Genomic DNA, 20,626 nt, shown 5'->3' on the forward strand with positions numbered 1-20,626 from the left:
GTGGGGCCTGGATGTGGAAAGGGAGCTGTGGTTTCTGTGCATTGTACATGACAGCTAGATACTGAGTGTGGACGAATGTGGCCTTTGTTGTCTTTTACTAGCGATACCTCGCGCATGTGCGAGGGGAGGGGGGGGGTGTCATTTCATGTGTGGTGGGGTGGCGACGGGAATAAATGAAGGCAGCAAGTATGACTTATGTACAAGTGTATATATGTATATGTCTGTGTATGTATATGTATGTATACGGTGAAATGTATAGGTATGTATCTGTGCATGTGTAGACGTGTATGTATATACATGTGTATGTGGGTTGGTTGGGCCATTCTTTTGTCTGTTTCCTTGCGCTACTTCGCTAACGCAGGAGACAGCGACAAAGTATAATAAATATAGATAAATAATTCATTTAAATAACTTTTAAAATCAGATGATAACTGAAGTGTACCAAACTAAAAATTCTACCAAAAAATATCACAAACCCATTAAGCATATTCATACATACCATGATCAGAAATTCAAATGTCTGATTTACCTATGACACAGACATCAAGTACTTACTTGCATAAAATGCCTGGTTTTAAGATAGCATAATGGTAGTATTTCAACTGTTGCTGCTTTATTTCCTGGAAAGTCTTCTCATTTAGGTTATCTTGAAAGGTTTCCATGTGATGAAGAAGAAGATCCAACAATTGCTGTAAGTAAATCACTGCTTTGATGCTAGGAGGCTTACTGCTTCAAAATATTTCAAGATTTCCCCTTATCCAGTCTAAATTAAACTAAATTAACAGAACTATTGCTTAACCTCTAAGGGAAATTTATGTCATGTTCATCTAGTTAATAGAGCTGTGGAGGTGGAGATTTATATACACATAATGAATAAGTTAGGTAGCAAGTTTACTCCCAGGGAATGTGGTGTCCCTGCAAAATCATAGAATGTTTGGTCGAAGTTTGTAGCCCCAGTAACGGAAAATTAATTCATAAAAACAGAGCAAACCTTTAAGCACTTGATACACTACATGCAAATGGGAATGAATTTTGCAGATAGATATATGTACATATTTTTTTTACACATACCCGCCATTCCCCACATCAGCGAGGTAGTGTCAAGAACAGAGGACTGAGCCTTAGAGGGACTATCCTCACTTGGCCCCTTCTCTGTTCCTTCTTTTGGAAAAGCAAAAACTGGAGGGGAGGATTTTCAGCCTCCCACTCCTTCCCCTTTTAGTCACCTTTTACGACATGCAGGGAATACGTGGGAAGCATTTTTCCTCCCCATCCCCCTATCCAACTGAAAGGAAGACAATCTGAATGCAAAGGTGAGTAATGTGGCAGTTGAGGGAATAATTGGTATACATGGGGTGTTCAGTGTTGTAAATGGAAATGGTGAAGAGCTTGTAGATTTATGTGCAGAAAAAGGACTGGTGATTGGGAATACCTGGTTTAAAAAGCGAGATATACATAAGTATATGTATGGAAGTAGGAGAGATGGCCAGAGAGCGTTATTGGATTACGTGTTAATTGACAGTCGCGCGAAGGAAAGACTTTTGGATGTTAATGTGCTGAGAGGTGCAACTGGAGGGATGTCTGATCATTATCTTGTGGAGGCGAAGGTGAAGATTTGTATGTGTTTTCAGAAAAGAAGAGAGAATGTTGGGGTGAAGAGGGTGGTGAGAGTAAGTGAGCTTGGGAAGGAGACTTGTGTGAGGAAGTACCAGGAGAGACTGAGTACAGAATGGAAAAAGGTGAGAACAAAGGAGGTAAGGGAAGTGGGGGAGGAAGGGGATGTATTTAGGGAAGCAGTAATGGCTTGCGCAAAAGATGCTTGTGGCATGAGAAGAGTGGGAGGTGGGTTGATTAGAAAGGGTAGTGAGTGGTGGGATGAAGAAGTAAGATTATTAGTGAAAGAGAAGAGAGAGGCATTTGGACGATTTTTGCAGGGAAAAAATGCAAATGAGTGGGAGATGTATAAAAGAAAGAGGCAGGAGGTCAAGAGAAAGGTGCAAGAGATGAAAAAGAGGGCAAATGAGAGTTGGGGTGAGAGAGTATCATTAAATTTTAGGGAGAATAAAAAGATGTTCTGGAAGGAGGTAAATAAAGTGCATAAAACAAGGGAGCAAATGGGAACTTCAGTGAAGGGGGTTAATGGGGAGGTGATAACAAGTTGTGGTGATGTGAGAAGGAGATGGAGTGAGTATTTTGAAGGTTTGTTGAATGTGTTTGATGATAGAGTGGCAGATATAGGGTGTTTTGGTCGAGGTGGTGTGCAAAGTGAGAGGGTTAGGGAAAATGATTTGGTAAACAGAGAAGAGGTAGTAAAAGCTTTGCGGAAGATGAAAGCCGGCATGGCAGCAGGTTTGGATGATATTGCAGTGGAATTTATCAAAAAAGGGGGTGACTGTATTGTTGACTGGTTGGTAAGGTTATTTAATGTATGTATGATTTATGGTGAGGTGCCTGAGGATTGGCAGAATGCTTGCATAATGCCATTCTACAAAGGCAAAGGGGATAAGAGTGAGTGCTCAAATTACAGAGGTATAAGTTTGTTGAGTACTCCTGGTAAATTACATGGGAGGGTACTGATTGAGAGGGTGAAGGCATGTACAGAGCATCAGATTGGGGAAGAGCAGTGTGGTTTCAGAAGTGGTACAGGATGTGTGGATCAGGTGTTTGCTTTGAAGAATGTATGTGAGAAATACTTAGAAAAGCAAATGGATTTGTATGTAGCATTTATGGATCTGGAAAAGGCATATGATAAGAGTTGATAGAGATGCTCTGTGGAAGGTATTAAGAATATATGGTGTGGGAGGCAAGTTGTTAGAAGCAGTGAAAAGTTTTCATTGAGGATGTAAGGCATGTGTACGTGTAGGAAGAGAGGAAAGTGATTGTTTCTCAGTGAATGTAGGTTTATGGCAGGGGTGTGTGATGTCTCCATGGTTGTTTAATTTGTTTATGGATGGGGTTGTTAGGGAGGTGAATGCAAGAGTTTTGGAAAGAGGGGCAAGTATGAAGTCTGTTGGGGATGAGAGAGCTTGGGAAGTGAGTCAGTTGTTGTTCGCTGATGATACAGCGCTGGTGGCTGATTCATGTGAGAAACTGCAGAAGCTGGTGACTGAGTTTGGTAAAGTGTGTGAAAGAAGAAAGTTAAGAGTAAATGTGAATAAGAGCAAGGTTATTAGGTACAGTAGGGTTGAGGGTCAAGTCAATTGGGAGGTGAGTTTGAATGGAGAAAAACTGGAGGAAGTGAAGTGTTTTAGATATCTGGGAGTGGATCTGGCAGCGGATGGAACCATGGAAGCGGAAGTGGATCATAGGGTGGGGGAGGGGGCGAAAATTCTGGGAGCCTTGAAGAATGTGTGGAAGTCGAGAACATTATCTCGGAAAGCAAAAATGGGTATGTTTGAAGAAATAGTGGTTCCAACAATGTTGTATGGTTGCGAGGCGTGGGCTATGGATAGAGTTGTGCGCAGGAGGATGGATGTGCTGGAAATGAGATGTTTGAGGACAATGTGTGGTGTGAGGTGGTTTGATCAAGTAAGTAACGTAAGGGTAAGAGAGATGTGTGGAAATAAAAAGAGCGTGGTTGAGAGAGCAGAAGAGGGTGTTTTGAAATGGTTTGGGCACATGGAGAGAATGAGTGAGGAAAGATTGACCAAGAGGATATATGTGTCGGAGGTGGAGGGAACGAGGAGAAGAGGGAGACCAAATTGGAGGTGGAAAGATGGAGTGAAAAAGATTTTGTGTGATCGGGGCCTGAGCATGCAGAAGGGTGAAAGGAGGGCAAGGAATAGAGTGAATTGGAGCGATGTGGTATACCGGGGTTGATGTGCTGTCAGTGGATTGAATCAGGGCATGTGAAGCGTCTGGGGTAAACCATGGAAAGCTGTGTAGGTATGTATATTTGCGTGTGTGGACGTATGTATATACATGTGTATGGGGGTGGGTTGGGCCATTTCTTTCGTCTGTTTCCTTGCGCTACCTCGCAAACGCGGGAGACAGCGACAAAGCAAAAAAAAATATATATATATATATATATATATATATATATATATATATATATATATATATATATATATATATATATTTTTTTTTTTTAGCAAATGGATTTGTATGTAGCATTCATGGATCTGGAGAAGGCATATGATAGAGTTGATAGAGATGCTCTGTGGAAGGTATTAAGAATATATGGTGTGGGAGGAAAGTTGTTAGAAGCAGTGAAAAGTTTTTATCGAGGATGTAAGGCATGTGTACGTGTAGGAAGAGAGGAAAGTGATTGGTTCTCAGTGAATGTAGGTTTGCGGCAGGGGTGTGTGATGTCTCCATGGTTGTTTAATTTGTTTATGGATGGGGTTGTTAGGGAGGTAAATGCAAGAGTTTTGGAAAGAGGGGCAAGTATGAAGTCTGTTGGGGATGAGAGAGCTTGGGAAGTGAGTCAGTTGTTGTTCGCTGATGATACAGCGCTGGTGGCTGATTCATGTGAGAAACTGCAGAAGCTGGTGACTGAGTTTGGTAAAGTAAAGTGTGTGGAAGAAGAAAGTTAAGAGTAAATGTGAATAAGAGCAAGGTTATTAGGTACAGTAGGGTTGAGGGTTGAGCGACAAAGTATAAAAAAAAAAAAAAAAAAAAAAAAAAATGACCAAGAGGATATATGTGTCGGAGGTGGAGGGAACGAGGAGAAGAGGGAGACCAAATTGGAGGTGGAAAGATGGAGTGAAAAAGATTTTGTGTGATCGGGGCCTGAGCATGCAGAAGGGTGAAAGGAGGGCAAGGAATAGAGTGAATTGGAGCGATGTGGTATACCGGGGTTGATGTGCTGTCAGTGGATTGAATCAGGGCATGTGAAGCGTCTGGGGTAAACCATGGAAAGCTGTGTAGGTATGTATATTTGCGTGTGTGGACGTATGTATATACATGTGTATGGGGGTGGGTTGGGCCATTTCTTTCGTCTGTTTCCTTGCGCTACCTCGCAAACGCGGGAGACAGCGACAAAGCAAAAAAAAAAATATATATATATATATACGTATATATATATATATATATATACATATATATATATATATATATATATATATATATATATATATATATATATATATATATATATATATATATTTTTTTTTATACTTTGTCGCTGTCTCCCTGCGTTTGCGAGGTAGCGCAAAGGAAACAGACGAAAGAAATGGCCCAACCCCCCCCATACACATGTATATACATACGTCCACACACGCAAATATACATACCTACACAGCTTTCCATGGTTAACCCCAGACGCTTCACATGCCTTGATTCAATCCACTGACAGCACGTCAACCCCAGTATACCACATCGCTCCAATTCACTCTATTCCTTGCCCTCCTTTCACCCTCCTGCATGTTCAGGCCCCGATCACACAAAATCTTTTTCACTCGATCTTTCCACCTCCAATTTGGTCTCCCTCTTCTCCTCGTTCCCTCCACCTCCGACACATATATCCTCTTGGTCAATCTTTCCTCACTCATTCTCTCCATCTGCCCAAACCACTTCAAAACACCCTCTTCTGCTCTCTCAACCACGCTCTTTTTATTTCCACACATCTCTCTTACCCTTACGTTACTCACTCGATCAAACCACCTCACACCACACATTGTCCTCAAACATCTCATTTCCAGCACATCCATCCTCCTGCGCACAACTCTATCCATAGCCCACGCCTCGCAACCATACAACATTGTTGGAACCACTATTCCTTCAAACATACCCATTTTTGCTTTCCGAGATAATGTTCTCGACTTCCACACATTCTTCAAGGCCCCCAGAATTTTCGCCCCCTCCCCCACCCTATGATCCACTTCCGCTTCCATGGTTCCATCCGCTGCCAGATCCACTCCCAGATATCTAAAACACTTTACTTCCTCCAGTTTTTCTCCATTCAAACTCACCTCCCAATTGACTTGACCCTCAACCCTACTGTACCTAATAACCTTGCTCTTATTCACATTTACTCTTAACTTTCTTCTTCCACACACTTTACCAAACTCAGTCACCAGCTTCTGCAGTTTCTCACATGAATCAGCCACCAGCGCTGTATCAGCGAACAACAACTGACTCACTTCCCAAGCTCTCTCATCCCCAACAGACTTCATACTTGCCCCTCTTTCCAAAACTCTTGCATTCACCTCCCTAACAACCCCATCCATAAACAAATTAAACAACCATGGAGACATCACACACCCCTGCCGCAAACCTACATTCACTGAGAACCAATCACTTTCCTCTCTTCCTACACGTACACATGCCTTACATCCTCGATAAAAAACTTTTCACTGCTTCTAACAACTTTCCTCCCACACCATATATTCTTAATACCTTCCACAGAGCATCTCTATCAACTCTATCATATGCCTTCTCCAGATCCATAAATGCTACATACAAATCCATTTGCTTTTCTAAGTATTTCTCACATACATTCTTCAAAGCAAACACCTGATCCACACATCCTCTACCACTTCTGAAACCACACTGCTCTTCCCCAATCTGATGCTCTGTACATGCCTTCACCCTCTCAATCAATACCCACCCATATATATATATATATATATATATACAGAGAGAGAGAGAGAGAGAGAGAGAGAGAGAGAGAGAGAGAGAGAGAGAGAGAGAGAGAGAGAGAGAGAGAGAGAGGATGTGTTTGCTTTGAAGAATGTATATGAGAAATACTTAGAAAAGCAAATGGATCTGTATGAAGCATTTATGGATCTGGTGAAGGCATATGATAGAGTTGATAGTGATGCTCTGTGGAAGGTATTAAGAATATATGATGTGGGAGGCAAGATTGGTTCTCAGTGAATGTTGGTTTGCGGCAGGGGTGCGTGATGTCTCCATGGTTGTTTAATTTGTTTATGGATGGGGTTATTAGGGAGGTGAATGCAAGAGTTTTGGAAAGGGGGGCAAGTATGCAGTCTGTTGTGGATGAGAGAGCTTGGGAGTTGAGTCAGTTGTTGTTCGCTGATGATACAGCACTGGTGGCTGATTCGGGTGAGAAACTGCAAAAGCTGGTGACTGAGTTTGGTAAAGTGTGTGAAAGAAGAAAGCTGAGAGGAAATGTGAATAAGAGCAAGGTTATTAGGTACAGTAGGGTTGAGGGATGAGTCAATTGGGAGGTAAGTCTGAATGGAGAAAAACTGGAGGAAGTGAAGTGTTTTAGATATCTGGGAGTGGATTTGGTAGTGGGTGGAACCATGGAAGCGGAAGTTAATCATAGGGTGGGGGAGGGGGCGAAAGTTCTGGTGAGCGTTGAAGAATGTGTGGAAGTCGAGAACGTTATCTTGGAAAGCAAAAATGGGTATGTTTGAGTGAATAGTGTTTCCAACAATGTTATATGGTTGTGAGGCGTGGGCTATAGATAGAGTTGTGCGCAGGAGGGTGGATGTGCTGGAAATGAGATGTTTGAGGACAATATGTGGTGTGAGGTGGTTTGATCGAGTAAGTAATGAAAGGGTAAGAGAGTTGTGTGGTAATAAAAAGAGTGGTTGAGGGAGCAGAAGAGGGTGTTTTGAAATGGTTTGGTCACATGGAGAGAATGAGTGAGGAAAGATTGACAAAGAGGCTATATGTGTCAGTGGTGGAGGGAACGATGAGAAGTGGGAGACCAAATTGGAGGTGGAAGGATTTAGTGAAAATGATTCTGAGTGATCAGGGGCCTGAACATGCAGGAGGGTGAAAGGCGTGCAAGGGATAGAGTGAATTGGAACGATGTGGTATACCGGGGTCGACGTGCTGTCAATTTATTGAATCAGGGCATGTGAAGCATCTAGGGTAAACCATGAAAAGTTCTGTGGGGCCTGGATGTGGAAAGGGAGCTGTGGTTTCAGTGCATTATACATGACAGCTAGAGACTGAGTGTGAACAAATGTGGCCTTTGCTGTCTTTTCCTAGCGCTACCTCGTGCACATGCGGGGGGAGGGGGTTGTTATTTCATGTGTGGCGGGGTGGCGACGGGAATGAATAAGGGCAGACAGTATGAATTATGTACATGTGTATGTATGTATATGTCTGTGTGTGTATATAAATGTATACACTGAGATATATAGGTATGTATATGTGCGTGTGTGGACGTGTATATATATACATGTGTATGTGGGTGGGTTGGGCCATTCTTTCATCTGCTTCCTTGTGCTACCTTGCTAATGCGGGAGACAGTGACAAAGTATAATAAATATAAATAATAAGAATGGAATGAGTCACAGAAGTCATGAATCCAGGGTATGGAAATGAGCTATCTGAGAAGAGCATGTGGTGTGACTAGATGGAATGAAGAAAGAAATGAAGGGGGGTATATGAGATGTGGTATGGCCGGGATTGCAAAGGAATTAACTGTGGAGAGGTAAACTGGGTGAAATGTAATACTCTGAGGAGGTCTAAGTGTGTGGAAAAAATTGAAGATGGGGAGTTTACAAGAAGTGTATAATAGTACAATTAAAGGGGCTGGTGTAATAGAAAGACCAACCATGAAACTGGCAAATAGGGTGGAGGAATACTGAAGGGAGAGAAATGGTGGAAGTGTGAATGGAATGGTGTATGTCAGGGAGACATGTAAGGACAAGTGGAGACTTTTGTCATACTCACCCCTTGATGGGAGCTCTTGGAGGGAATGGGTGTCACAGATGTAGATAGATAGATAGTTGACTCAAGGATAAGGAATGATCTCACATGATCTTAGATGAAGAAAGGAACCTATGACTGCACTAGATTGTTTTGTGTGCTCTTAGCCACCAAATCTAATGACTTTTTGGAAACAAAATGAAAAAGACCCTTAATGTATCAATTGCTTTAAGGACCAAATACAACTGAAAGCTCATTATTACACCACTGATATACTAGCCATGACATTTGGACTTTCTGGTTACAAATATGACTTACCTATTTCTTTTTTTGTCCTTGAATCCCCGAGTACGACACAGGAATTAAGATATCTTACCTTTGGAAGATCCTCAGAGTGCATTACAAACTCTATATACGTATATCAGACAAGAACCTTAGCAAAGGATGGAAAGAGAAACCACTATGGGTGAACCAGGACGAAAAAAGTCTAGCATTCAACTGCACAGGTGGGCCTTAAGTACTTTTTAGTTCAGTTCTTTTCTCATGTTCCCACCAACCCAAGGGTGAAAAACTGAGAGAATCTCAACTTGTTCATTGAAAACCATCAAAAGCTACAATAACCAAAACAAAAAGTGTCCCACAAAACCCCATTTGAAAAACTTTTCTCGTGCAAGGGATTACCTAATCTTCTAATCTCATGGGGCAGTCTAAGCTTCCAATAAAATCATGGTCAAGGTCTGGGACTTGCAGATATAACAGGTAATGAATCAATCTCCCCACAAAGACTTGGTTGTGGGAACAACTTCTCAACCAAAATATCAAACCAGGGAAAGAAGACTGTATCTAAGGGAATCAAAGGCTTTTACTAGCTGAAGTCTGTCCATAGAGTGGCACTCTCTGAGGGTTAAAAAAGTGAGAAAGTTTTAGTATCTACCTCTGGTGTAACTCTTCCTGCCTGAGGCCCAAATAAAGCCATATAAAGGGGAAGAGAGAGAGGAAGGAATCCAATAAGGTTGAACTTGAGTCAAGTTACTAACAATCAATCACCTTGATAACTGACTCTAAACCAAATAAAACAGAGCCATCAGAAGAATCATTGATAACAACAATCACTCAACACCAACAAAATGACACAAAAACCCTCCCAATAAAATCCCAAATCATTCTTTGTAACAGCACTAGACCTCACCCATCCAAACCACTCCATTACTGACCACCAATGTCGAAATAGAAATAAAGAGTTTACTCCTGCATCATATTTCGGTAACCTCTAATAACTCATCCCCAAAAACATAACACTAACAAAGCATACATAATGAAATGGCCCAACAAGCAATACACAATCACCCTAGCAACTTGGTGTTTAATATCACCCCACTAGACATACACCCACCTGAAATCACACTCTCGAGACAAAACTAGTCACACTTTTCCATCTGTGCTCTGAGCATAAATTACTTCTTTCATAATTTTTCACCACTTCCTGTGTCAGGGGGATAGTGCCAGGAACAGATGAAGAAAGATCTTATTTGCTCAAACCCATTCTTTAGCTGTCATATATAATGCACTGAAACTACAGCCTCCTATCTACAACCAAGCCCCATGGTCCTTTCCATGAATTCCCCTAGCTGCTTCACATGTCCTGGCTTAGTCCACTGACAGCATGTCAATCTCTGTAAACCACATCACTCCAACTCACTCTATCCTGTGCGTGCCTTTCACATTCCTGCATGCTCAGGCCCCAAACACTCAAAATAAATTTCACTCCATCCTTCCATCTCCAATTTAGTCTACCACTTCTTGTCCCCTCCACTTCTGACACATGTACCCTCTCTGTCAACCTCTCCTCACTCATTCTCTCCATATTTCCAAGTTATTTCAACACATCTTCTTCAGTTCTCTCAACCACACTCTTCATAGTACGATACCTCTCTCTTCTCATCTCATTTCTTAATCAAACCATATCACATCACATACTCTCCTCAAACATTTCACTGCCATTGCATCCATCGCCTTCACACATCCTCATCTATAGCCCATGCCTCGCACCCATACAACATTGTTGAGACCACTATACCTTCAAACATATCCACTTTTGCTCTCCCAGATAACAAACTCTCTTCTCATACATTCTTCAAAACTTTCAGAACCTTCATCGGCTCATCCACCTATTTGACTCAATTCCACTTCCATGATGCCATTTGCTGCCATGTTTACTCCCAGATATCTAAAAACACTTTGCTTCATTTCATCCTTAAATTACTACAAACACCAATTCAAAACATCCCAAAACCCATCTTATGGACAACAGTTAAGGAGAAAAGCTGTATGCTGGAAACACTTTCAAGTACATGGATAAGGTAATATTCTGTATTGTCCAGGTTTGGACAATGCACTTAACCCATTGGCCTTAAAATTAATTTCTAGCTGTATTCCTGAGGTCTGTGAATTCTCCAGTAAAATATGAATCATGTAATTAGTCCTTTTTGTCTCTCGTCTATCAAGGCAAAAGCATAAAATTTCTACACTTTGCATCAACACTTCTAAAAAGCATCTAATACAGGTTGAGTATACCTTATCCGAGAGGCCTGAGAAAAGAAGTGTTTCAGATATTGGATTTTTTCGGAATTTGGAATATTTGCACAAACATAATGAGATAGGGAGCTGTGGTTTTGGTGCATTACACATGACAGCTAGAGACTCAGTGTGAAAGAATGTGGCTTTTTTGTCTGTTTTTCTGTCACTACCTTCCTGATGCAGGGGCTAGCGATGCTGTTTCCTGTGGGGTGGGGTAGGACAAGGAATGAATGAAGGCAAGACAGTATGAATATGTACATGTGTATGTATGTGATGTGATGTGATGTGATGTGATGTGATGTGATGTGGTGATGTGAGAAGGAGATGGAGTGAGTATTTTGAAGGTTTGTTGAATGTGTTTGATGATAGAGTGGCAGATATAGGGTGTTTTGGTCGAGGTGGTGTGCAAAGAGAGAGGGTTAGGGAAAATGATTTGGTAAACAGAGAAGTCTCTGTAATAAAAAAGGTAGTAAAAGCTTTGAGGAAGATAAAAGCCAGCAAGGCAGCAGGTTTGGATGGTACTGCAGTGGAATTTATTAAAAAAGGGTGTGACTGTATTGTTGACTGGTTGGTAAGGTTATTTAATGTATGTATGATTCATGGTGAGGTGTCTGAGGATTGGCAGAATGCATTCATAGTGCCATTGTACAAAGGCAAAGGGGATAAGAGAGAGTGCTCAAATTACAGAGGTATAAGTTTGTTGAGTATTCCTGGGAAATTATATGGGAGGGTATTGATTGAGAGGGTGAAGGCATGTACAGAGCATCAGATTGGGGAAGAGCAGTGTGGTTTCAGAAGTGGTAGAGGATGTGTGGATCAGGTGTTTGCTTTGAAGAATGTATGTGAGAAATACTTAGAAAAGCAAATGGATTTGTATGTAGCATTTATGGATCTGGAGAAGGCATATGATAGAGTTGATAGAGATGCTCTGTGGAAGGTAATAAGAATATATGGTATGGGAGGCAAGTTGTTAGAAGCAGTGAAAAGTTTTTATCGAGGATGTAAGGCATGTAAACGTATAGGAAAAGAGGAAAGTGATTGGTTCTCAGTGAATGTAGGTTTGCGGCAGGGGTATGTGATGTCTCCATGGTTGTTTAATTTGTTTATGGATGGGGTTGTTAGGGAGGTGAATGCAAGAGTTTTGGAAAGAGGGGCAAATATGAAGTCTGTTGGGGATGAGAGAGCTTGGGAAGTGAGTCAGTTGTTGTTCGCTGATGATACAGCCCTGGTGGCTGATTCATGTGAGAAACTGCAGAAGCTGGTGACTGAGTTTGGTAAAGTGTGTGAAAGAAGAAAGTTAAGAGTAAATGTGAATAAGAGCAAGGTTATTAGGTACAGTAGGGTTGAGGGTTAGTCAAGTGGGAGGTAAGTTTGAATGGAGAAAAACTGGAGGAAGTAAAGTGTTTTAGATATCTGGGAGTGGATCTGGCAGCGGATGGAACAATAGAAGCAGAAGTGAATCATAGGGTGGGGGAGAGGGTGAAAATCCTGGAAGCCTTGAAGAATGTGTGGAAGTCGAGAACATTATCTCTGAAAGCAAATATGGGTATGTTTGAAGGAATAGTGGTTCCAACAATGTTGTATGGTTGCGAGGCGTGGGCTATGAATAGAGTTGTGCGCAGGGGGGTGGATGTGCTGGAAATGAGATGTTTGAGGACAATATGTGGTGTGAGGTGGTTTGATCGAGTAAGTAATGTAAGGGTAAGAGAGATGTGTGGAAATAAAAAGAGCGTGGTTGAGAGAGCATAAGAGGGTGTTTTGAAATGGTTTGGGCACATGGAGAGAATGAGTGAGGAAAGATTGACCAAGAGGATATATGTGTCAGAGGTGGAGGGAACGAGTAGAAGTGGGAGACCAAATTGGAGGTGGAAAGATGGAGTGTAAAAGATTTTGAGTGATCGGGTCCTGAACATGCAGGAGGGTGAAGGCGGGCAAGGAATAGAGTGAATTGGATCGATGTGGTATACCGGGGTCGACGTGCTGTCAATGGATTAAAGTTCTGTGGGGCCTGGATGTGGAAAGGGAGCTGTGGTTTCGGGCATTATTGCAAGACAGCTAGAGACTGAGTGTGAACGAATGGGGCCTCTGTTGTCTTTTCCTAGCGCTACCTCACACACATGAGGGGGGAGGGGGATGTTATTCCATGTGTGACGAGGTGGCGATGGGAATCAATAAAGACAGACTGTATGAATTGTGTGCATGTGTATATATGTATGTGTCTGTGTGTGTATATATATGTGTACATTGAGATGTATGGGTATGTATATTTGCGTGTGTGGATGTGTATGTATATACATGTGTATGGGGGTGGGTTGGGCCATTTCTTTTGTCTGTTTCCTTGCACTACCTCGCAAACGCGGGAGACAGCGACAAAGCAAAATAACAATAATAATAGTATGTATGTATATGTATATGTTGATATTTATATGTATATGAATGTATATGTGTGTACATGGGCATTTATGTATATGTATATGTATATGTATATGCTAGAGTTTTGGAAAGAAGGGCAAGTATGCAGTCTGTTGTGGATGAGAGAGCTTGGGAAGTGAGTCAGTTGTTTTTTGCGGATGATACAGCGCTGGTGGCTGATTCATGTGAGAAACTGCAGAAGCTGGTGACTAAGTTTGGTAAAGTGTGCGAAAGAAGAAAGCTGAGAGTAAATGTGAATAAGAGCAAGGTTATTAGGTACAGTAGGGTTGAGGGTCAAGTAAATTGGGAGGTAAGTTTGAATGGAGAAAAACTGGAGGAAGTGAAGTGCTTTGGATATCTGGGAGTGGATTTGGCAGCAGATGGAACCATAGAAGTGGAAGTGAATCATAGGGTGGGGGAGGGGGCGAAAATTCTAGGAACCTTGAAGAATGTGTGGAAGTTGAGAACATTATCTCGGAAAACAAAAATGGATATGTTTGAAGGAATAGTGGTTCCAACAACATTGTATGGTTGCGAGGTGTGGGCTATGGATAGAGTTGTGCGCAGGAGGGTGGATGTGCTGGAAATGAGATGTTTGACGACAATATGTGGTGTGAGGTGGTTTGATCGAGTAAGTAATGTAAGGGTAAGAGAGATGTGTGGTAATAAAAAGAGTGTGGTTGAGAGAGCAGAAGAGGGTGTTTTGAAATGGTTTGGTCACATGGAGAGAATGAGTGAGGAAAGATTGACCAAGATGATATATGTGTCAGAGGTGGAGGGAACGAGAAATGGGAGACCAAATTGGAGGTGGAAAGATGGAGTGAAAAAGATTTTGAGCGATCGGGGCCTGAACATGCAGGAGGGTGAAAGGCGTGCAAGGAATAAAGTGAATTGGAATGATGTGGTATACTGGGGTCGACGTGCTGTCAATGGATTGAACCAGGGCATGTGAGGCATCTAGGGGTAAACCATGGATAGTTCTGTGGGGCCTGGATGTGGAAAGGGAGCTGTGGTTTTGGTGCATTATCACATGACAGCTAGAAATTGAGTGTGAACGAATGGGGCCTTTGTTGTCTTTTCCTAGCGCTACCTCACACACATGGGGGGGGAGGGGGCTGTTATTTCATGTGTGGCAAGGTGGTGATGGGAATGAATAAAGGCAGACAGTATGAATTATGTACGAGTGTATATATGTATATGTCTGTGTGTGTGTATATATGTATATGTCTGTGTGTGTGTATATATGTATACGTTGAGATGTATAGGTATGTATATGTGCGTGTATGGAAGTGTATGTATAAACGTGTGTGTGGATTGGTTGGGCCGTTCTTTCGTCTGTTTCCTTGCACTACCTCTCTAACGTGGGAGACAGCGATGGAGCAAAATAAAAAAATGAAAAAAAATATATATATGGGGAGAAAGAATACTTACCATGCATTCCTCACGTGTCGTAGAAGGCGACTAGAGGGGACGGGAGTGAGGGGCTGGAAACCCTCCCATCCTTCTATTTTAACTCTCTAAAAGGGGAAACAGAAGAAAGAATCACGCAGGGAGTGCTCATCCTCCTCGAAGGCTTAGATTGGGGTGTCTCAATGTGTGTGGATGTAACCAAGATGAGAAAAAAGGAGAGACAGGTAGTATGTTTGAGGAAAAGAACCTAGATGTTTTGGCTCTGAGTGAAACGAAGGTCAAGGGTAAAGGGGTAGAGTTGTTTGGGAATGTCTTGGGAGTAAAGTCAAGGGTTAGTGAGAGGAAAAAAGCAAGGGAAGGAGTAGCATTACTCCTGAAACAGCAGTGGTGGGAGTATGTGATAGAGTGTAAGAAAGTAAACTCTAGATTGATATGGGTAAAACTGAAAGTGGATGGAGAGAGATGGGTGATTATTGGTGTATATGCACCTGGGCAAGAGAAGAAACATCATGAGAGGCAAGTGTTTTGGGAGCAGCTGAGTGAGTGTGTTAGTAGATTTGATGCACTAGACCGGGTTATAGTGATGGGTGATTTGAATGCAAAGGTGAGTAATGAGGCAGTTGAGGGAATAATTGGTGTATATGGGGTGTTCAGTGTTGTAAATGGAAATGGTGAAGAGCTTGTAGATTTATGTGCTAAAAAAGGACTGGTGATTGGGAATACCTGGTTTAAAAAGAGATATATACATAAGTATACGTATGTAAGTAGGAGAGATGGCCAGAAAGCGTTATTGGATTGTGTTTATTGATAGGCACGTGAAAGAGAGACTTTTGGATGTTAATGTGCTGAGAGGTGCAACTGGAGGGATGTCTGATCATTATCTTGTGGAGGCGAAAATGAAGATCTATAGAGGTTTTAAGAAAAGAAGAGAGAATGTTGGGGTGAAAAGAGTGGTGAGAGTAAGTGAGCTTGGGAAGGAGACTTGTGTGAGAAAGTACCAAGAGAAACTGAGTACAGAATGGAAAAAGGCGAGAACAAAGGAGTTAAGGGGAGTGGGGGAGGAATGGGATGTATTTAGGAAAGCAGTGACGGCTTGCGCAAAAGATGCTTGTGGCATGAGAAACGTGGGAGGTGGGCAGATTAGAAAGGGTAGTGAGTGGTGAAATGAAGAAGTAAGATTGTTAGTGAAAGAGAGGAGAGAGGCATTTGGACGATTTTTGCAGGGAAATAATGCAAAAGAGTGGGATATGTATAAAAGAAAGAGGCAGGAGATCAAGAGAAAGGTGCAAGAGGTGAAAAAGAGGGCAAATGAGAGTTGGGGTGAGAGAGTATCATTAAATTTTAGGGAGAATAAAAAGATGATTTGGAAGGAGGTAAATAAAGAGTGTAAAACGAAGGAACAAATGGGAACTTCAGTGAACGGGGCTAATGGGGAGGTGATAACAAGTAGTGGTGATGTGAGAAGGAGATGGAGTGAGTATTTTGAGGGATTGTTGAATGTGTTTGATGATAGAGTGGCAGATATAGGGTGTTTTGGTTGAGGTGGTATGCAAAGTGAGAGGGTTAGGGAAAATGATTTGGTAAGCAGAGAAGAGGTAGTAAAAGCCTTGCGGAAGATGAAAGCCGAGAAGGCAGCAGGTTTGGATGGTATTGCAGTGGAATTTATTAAAAAAGGGGGTGACTGTACTGTCGACTGGCTGGTAAGGTTACTTAATGTATGACTCATGGTGAGGTGCCTGAAGATTGGTGGAATGCTTGCATAGTGCCATTGTACAAAGGCAAAGGGGATAAAAGTGAGTGCTCAAATTACAGAGGTATAAGTTTGTTGAGTATTCCTTGGAAATTATATGGGAGGGTATTGACTGAGAGGGTGAAGGCATGTAGAGGGCATCAAATTGGGGAAGAGCAGTGTGGTTTCAGAAGTGGTAGAGAATGTGTGGATCAGGTGTTTGCTTTGAAGAATTTATGTGAGAAATACTTAGAAAAGCAAATGGATTTGTATGTAGCATTTATAGATCTGGAGAAGGCATATGATAGAGTTGATAGAGATGCTCTGTGGAAGGTATTAAGAATATATGGCATGGGAGGCAAGTTGTTAGAAGCAGTGAAAAGTTTTTAACGAGATTGTAAGGTACGTGTTAATGTAGGAAGATAGGAAAGTGATTGGTTTTCAGTGAATGTAGATTTGGGGCAGGGGTGTGTGATGTCTCCATCGTTGTTTAATTCGTTTATGGATGGGGTTGTTATGGAGGTGAATGCAAGAGTTTTGGAAAGAGGGGCAAGTATGCAGTCTGTTGTGGATGAGAGTGCTTGGGAAGTGAGTCAGTTGTTGTTCGCTGATGATACAGCCCTGGTGGCTGATTCATGTGAGAAACTGCAGAAGCTGGTGACTGAGTTTGGTAAAGTGTGTGAAAGAAGAAAGTTAAGAGTAAATGTGAATAAGAGCAAGGTTATTAGGTACAGTAGGGTTGAGGGTCAAGTCAATTGGGAGGTAAGTTTGAATGGAGAAAAACTGGAGGAAGTAAAGTGTTTTAGATATCTGGGAGTGGATCTGGCAGCGGATGGAACCATGGAAGCGGAAGTGAATCATAGGGTGGGGGAGGGGGCGAAAATTCTGGGAGCCTTGAAGAATGTTTGGAAGTCGAGAACATTATCTCGGAAAGCAAAAATGGGTATGTATGAAGGAATAGTGGTTCCAACATGTTTTACGGTTGCGAGGCGTGGGCTATGCATAGGGTTGTGCGCAGGAGGGTGGATGTGCTGGAAATGAGATGTTTGAGGAATATATGTGGTGTAAGGTGGTTTGATCGAGTAAGTAATGTAAGGGTAAGAGAGATGTGTGGAAATAAAAAGGGTGTGGTTGAGAGAACAGAAGAGGGTGTTTTGAAATGGTTTGGGCACATGGACAGAATGAGTGAGGAAAGATTGACCAAGATGATATATGTGTCAGAGGTGGAGGGAATGAGGAGAAGTGGGAGACCAAATTGGAGGTGGAAAGATGGAGTGAAAAGGATTTTGAGTGATCGGGGCCTAAACATGCAGGAGGGTGAAAGGCGTACAACGAATAGAGTGAATTGGAATAATGTGGTATACCGGGGTCGACGTGCTGTCAATGGATTGAACCAGGGCATGTGAAGTGTCTGGGGTAAACCATGGAAAGTTCTGTGGGGCCTGGATGTGGAAAGGTAGCTGTAGTTTTGGTGCATTATTACATGACAGCTAGAGACTGAATGTGAATGAATGGGGCCTTTGTTGTCTTTTCCTAGCGCTACCCCGCACACATGAGGGGGGAGGGGGTTGTTATTCCATGTGTTGCGAGGTGGCGATGAGAATAAATAAAGGCAGACAGTATGAATTATGTACATGTGTATATATGTATATGTCTGTGTGTGTGTATATATATGTGTACATTGAGATGCATAGGTATGTATATTTGCGTGTGTGGAAGTGTATGCACATACATGTGTATGTGGGTGGGTTGGGCCATTCTTTTGTCTGTTTCCATGCGCTACTTCGCTAACGTGGGAGACAGCGACAAAGCAAAATAAATACATATATATATATATATATATATATATATATATATCTTTTTTTTTTTTTTTTTGCTTTGTCGCTGTCTCCCGCGTTTGCGAGGTAGCGCAAGGAAACAGATGAAAGAAATGGCCCAACCCACCCCCATACACATGTATATACATACGTCCACATACGCAAATATACATACCTACACAGCTTTCCATGGCTTACCCCAGACGCTTCAAATGCCCTGATTTAATCCACTGACAGCACGTCAACCCCGGTATACCACATCGATCCAATTCACTCTATTTCTTGCATGCCTTTCACCCACCTCCATGTTCAGGCCCCGATCACACAAAACCTTTTTCACTCCATCTTTCCACCTCCAATTTGGTCTCCCACTTCTCCTCGTTCCCTCCACCTCCGACACATATATCCTCTTGGTCAATCTTTCCTCACTCATTTTCTCCATGTGCCCAAACCATTTCAAAACACCCTCTTCTGCTCTCTCAACCACGCTCTTTTTATTTCCACACATCTCTCTTACCCATACGTTACTTACTCGATCAAACCACCTCACACCACACATTGTCCTCAAACATCTCATTTCCAGCACATCCATCCTCCTGCGCACAACTCTATCCATAGCCCATGCCTCGCAACCATACAACATTGTTGGAACCACTATTCCTTCAAACATAACCATTTTTGCTTTCCGAGATAATGTTCTCGACTTCCACCCATTCTTCAAGGCTCCCAGGATTTTTGCCCCCTCCCCCACCCTATGATCCACTCCCAGATATCTAAAACACTTTACTTCCTCCAGTTTTTCTCCATTCAAACTTACCTCCCAATTGACTTGACCCTCAACCCTACTGTACCTAATAACCTTACTCTTATTCACACACACACACACACATATATATATATATATATATATATATATATATATATATATATATATATATATATATACATATATATATATATATTATATATATATATATATATATATATATATATATATATATATATATATTTTTTTTTTTTTTTTTTTTTTTTTTCAAACTATTCGCCATTTCCCGCATTAGCGAGGTAGCGTTAAGAACAGAGGACTGGGCCTTTTTCGGAATATCCTCACCTGGCCCCCTCTGTTCCTTCTTTTGGAAAATTAAAAAAAAAACGAGAGGGGAGGATTTCCAGCCCCCCGCTCCCTCCCCTTTTAGTCGCCTTCTACGACACGCAGGGAATACGTGGGAAGTATTCTTAATCCCCTATATATTATATATTTTTTTTTTTTTTGCTTTGTCGCTGTCTCCCGCGTTTGCGAGGTAGTGCAAGGAACAGACGAAAGAAATGGCCCAACCCACCCCCATACACATGTACATACATACGTCCACACACGCAAATATACATACCTACACAGCTTTCCATGGTTTACGCCAGACGCTTCAACATGCCCCGATTCAATCCACTGACAGCATGTCAACCCCGTTATACCACATCGATCCAATTCACTCTATTCCTTGCCCTCCTTTCACCCTCCTGCATGTTCAGGCCCCGATCCCCACAAAATCTTTTTCACTCCATCTTTCCACCTCCAATTTGGTCTCCCACTTCTCCTCGTTCCCTCCCCCTCCGACACATATATCCTCTTGGTCAATCTTTCCTCACTCATTCTCTCCATGTGCCCAAACCATTTCAAAACACCCTCTTCTGCTCTCTCAACCACGCTTTTTTATTTCCACACATCTCTCTTACCCTTACGTTACTTACTCGATCAAACCACCTCACACCACACATTGTCCTCAAACATCTCATTTCCAGCACATCCATCCTCCTGCGCACAACTCTATCCATAGCCCACGCCTCGCAACCATACAACATTGTTGGAACCACTATTCCTTCAAACATACCCATTTTTGCTTTCCGAGATAATGTTCTCGACTTCCACACATTCTTCAAGGCTCCCAGGATTTTCGCCCCCTCCCCCACCCTATGATCCACTTCCGCTTCCATGGTTCCATCCGCTGCCAGATCCACTCCCAGATATCTAAAACACTTTACTTCCTCCAGTTTTTCTCCATTCAAACTTACCTCCCAATTGACTTGACCCTCAACCCTACTGTACCTAATA

At 42.1% G+C, this 20,626-nt stretch overlaps 1 protein-coding gene across 1 annotated transcript in view; it reads right to left on the minus strand.

The window, feature by feature from the left end:
- Positions 1 to 20,626, minus strand: part of LOC139750631 (nardilysin-like) — a 588,785-nt gene that overhangs the window by 167,688 nt on the left and 400,471 nt on the right. The window contains exon 12 of the mRNA XM_071665306.1: positions 556 to 689. Coding sequence (XP_071521407.1) covers positions 556 to 689 — 134 coding nt within the window. The remainder of the gene's footprint in view (positions 1 to 555; positions 690 to 20,626) is intronic.

This window comes from Panulirus ornatus, chromosome 10 (assembly GCF_036320965.1).
Source record: "Panulirus ornatus isolate Po-2019 chromosome 10, ASM3632096v1, whole genome shotgun sequence".
NCBI classification, from domain to species: Eukaryota; Metazoa; Arthropoda; class Malacostraca; order Decapoda; family Palinuridae; genus Panulirus; species Panulirus ornatus.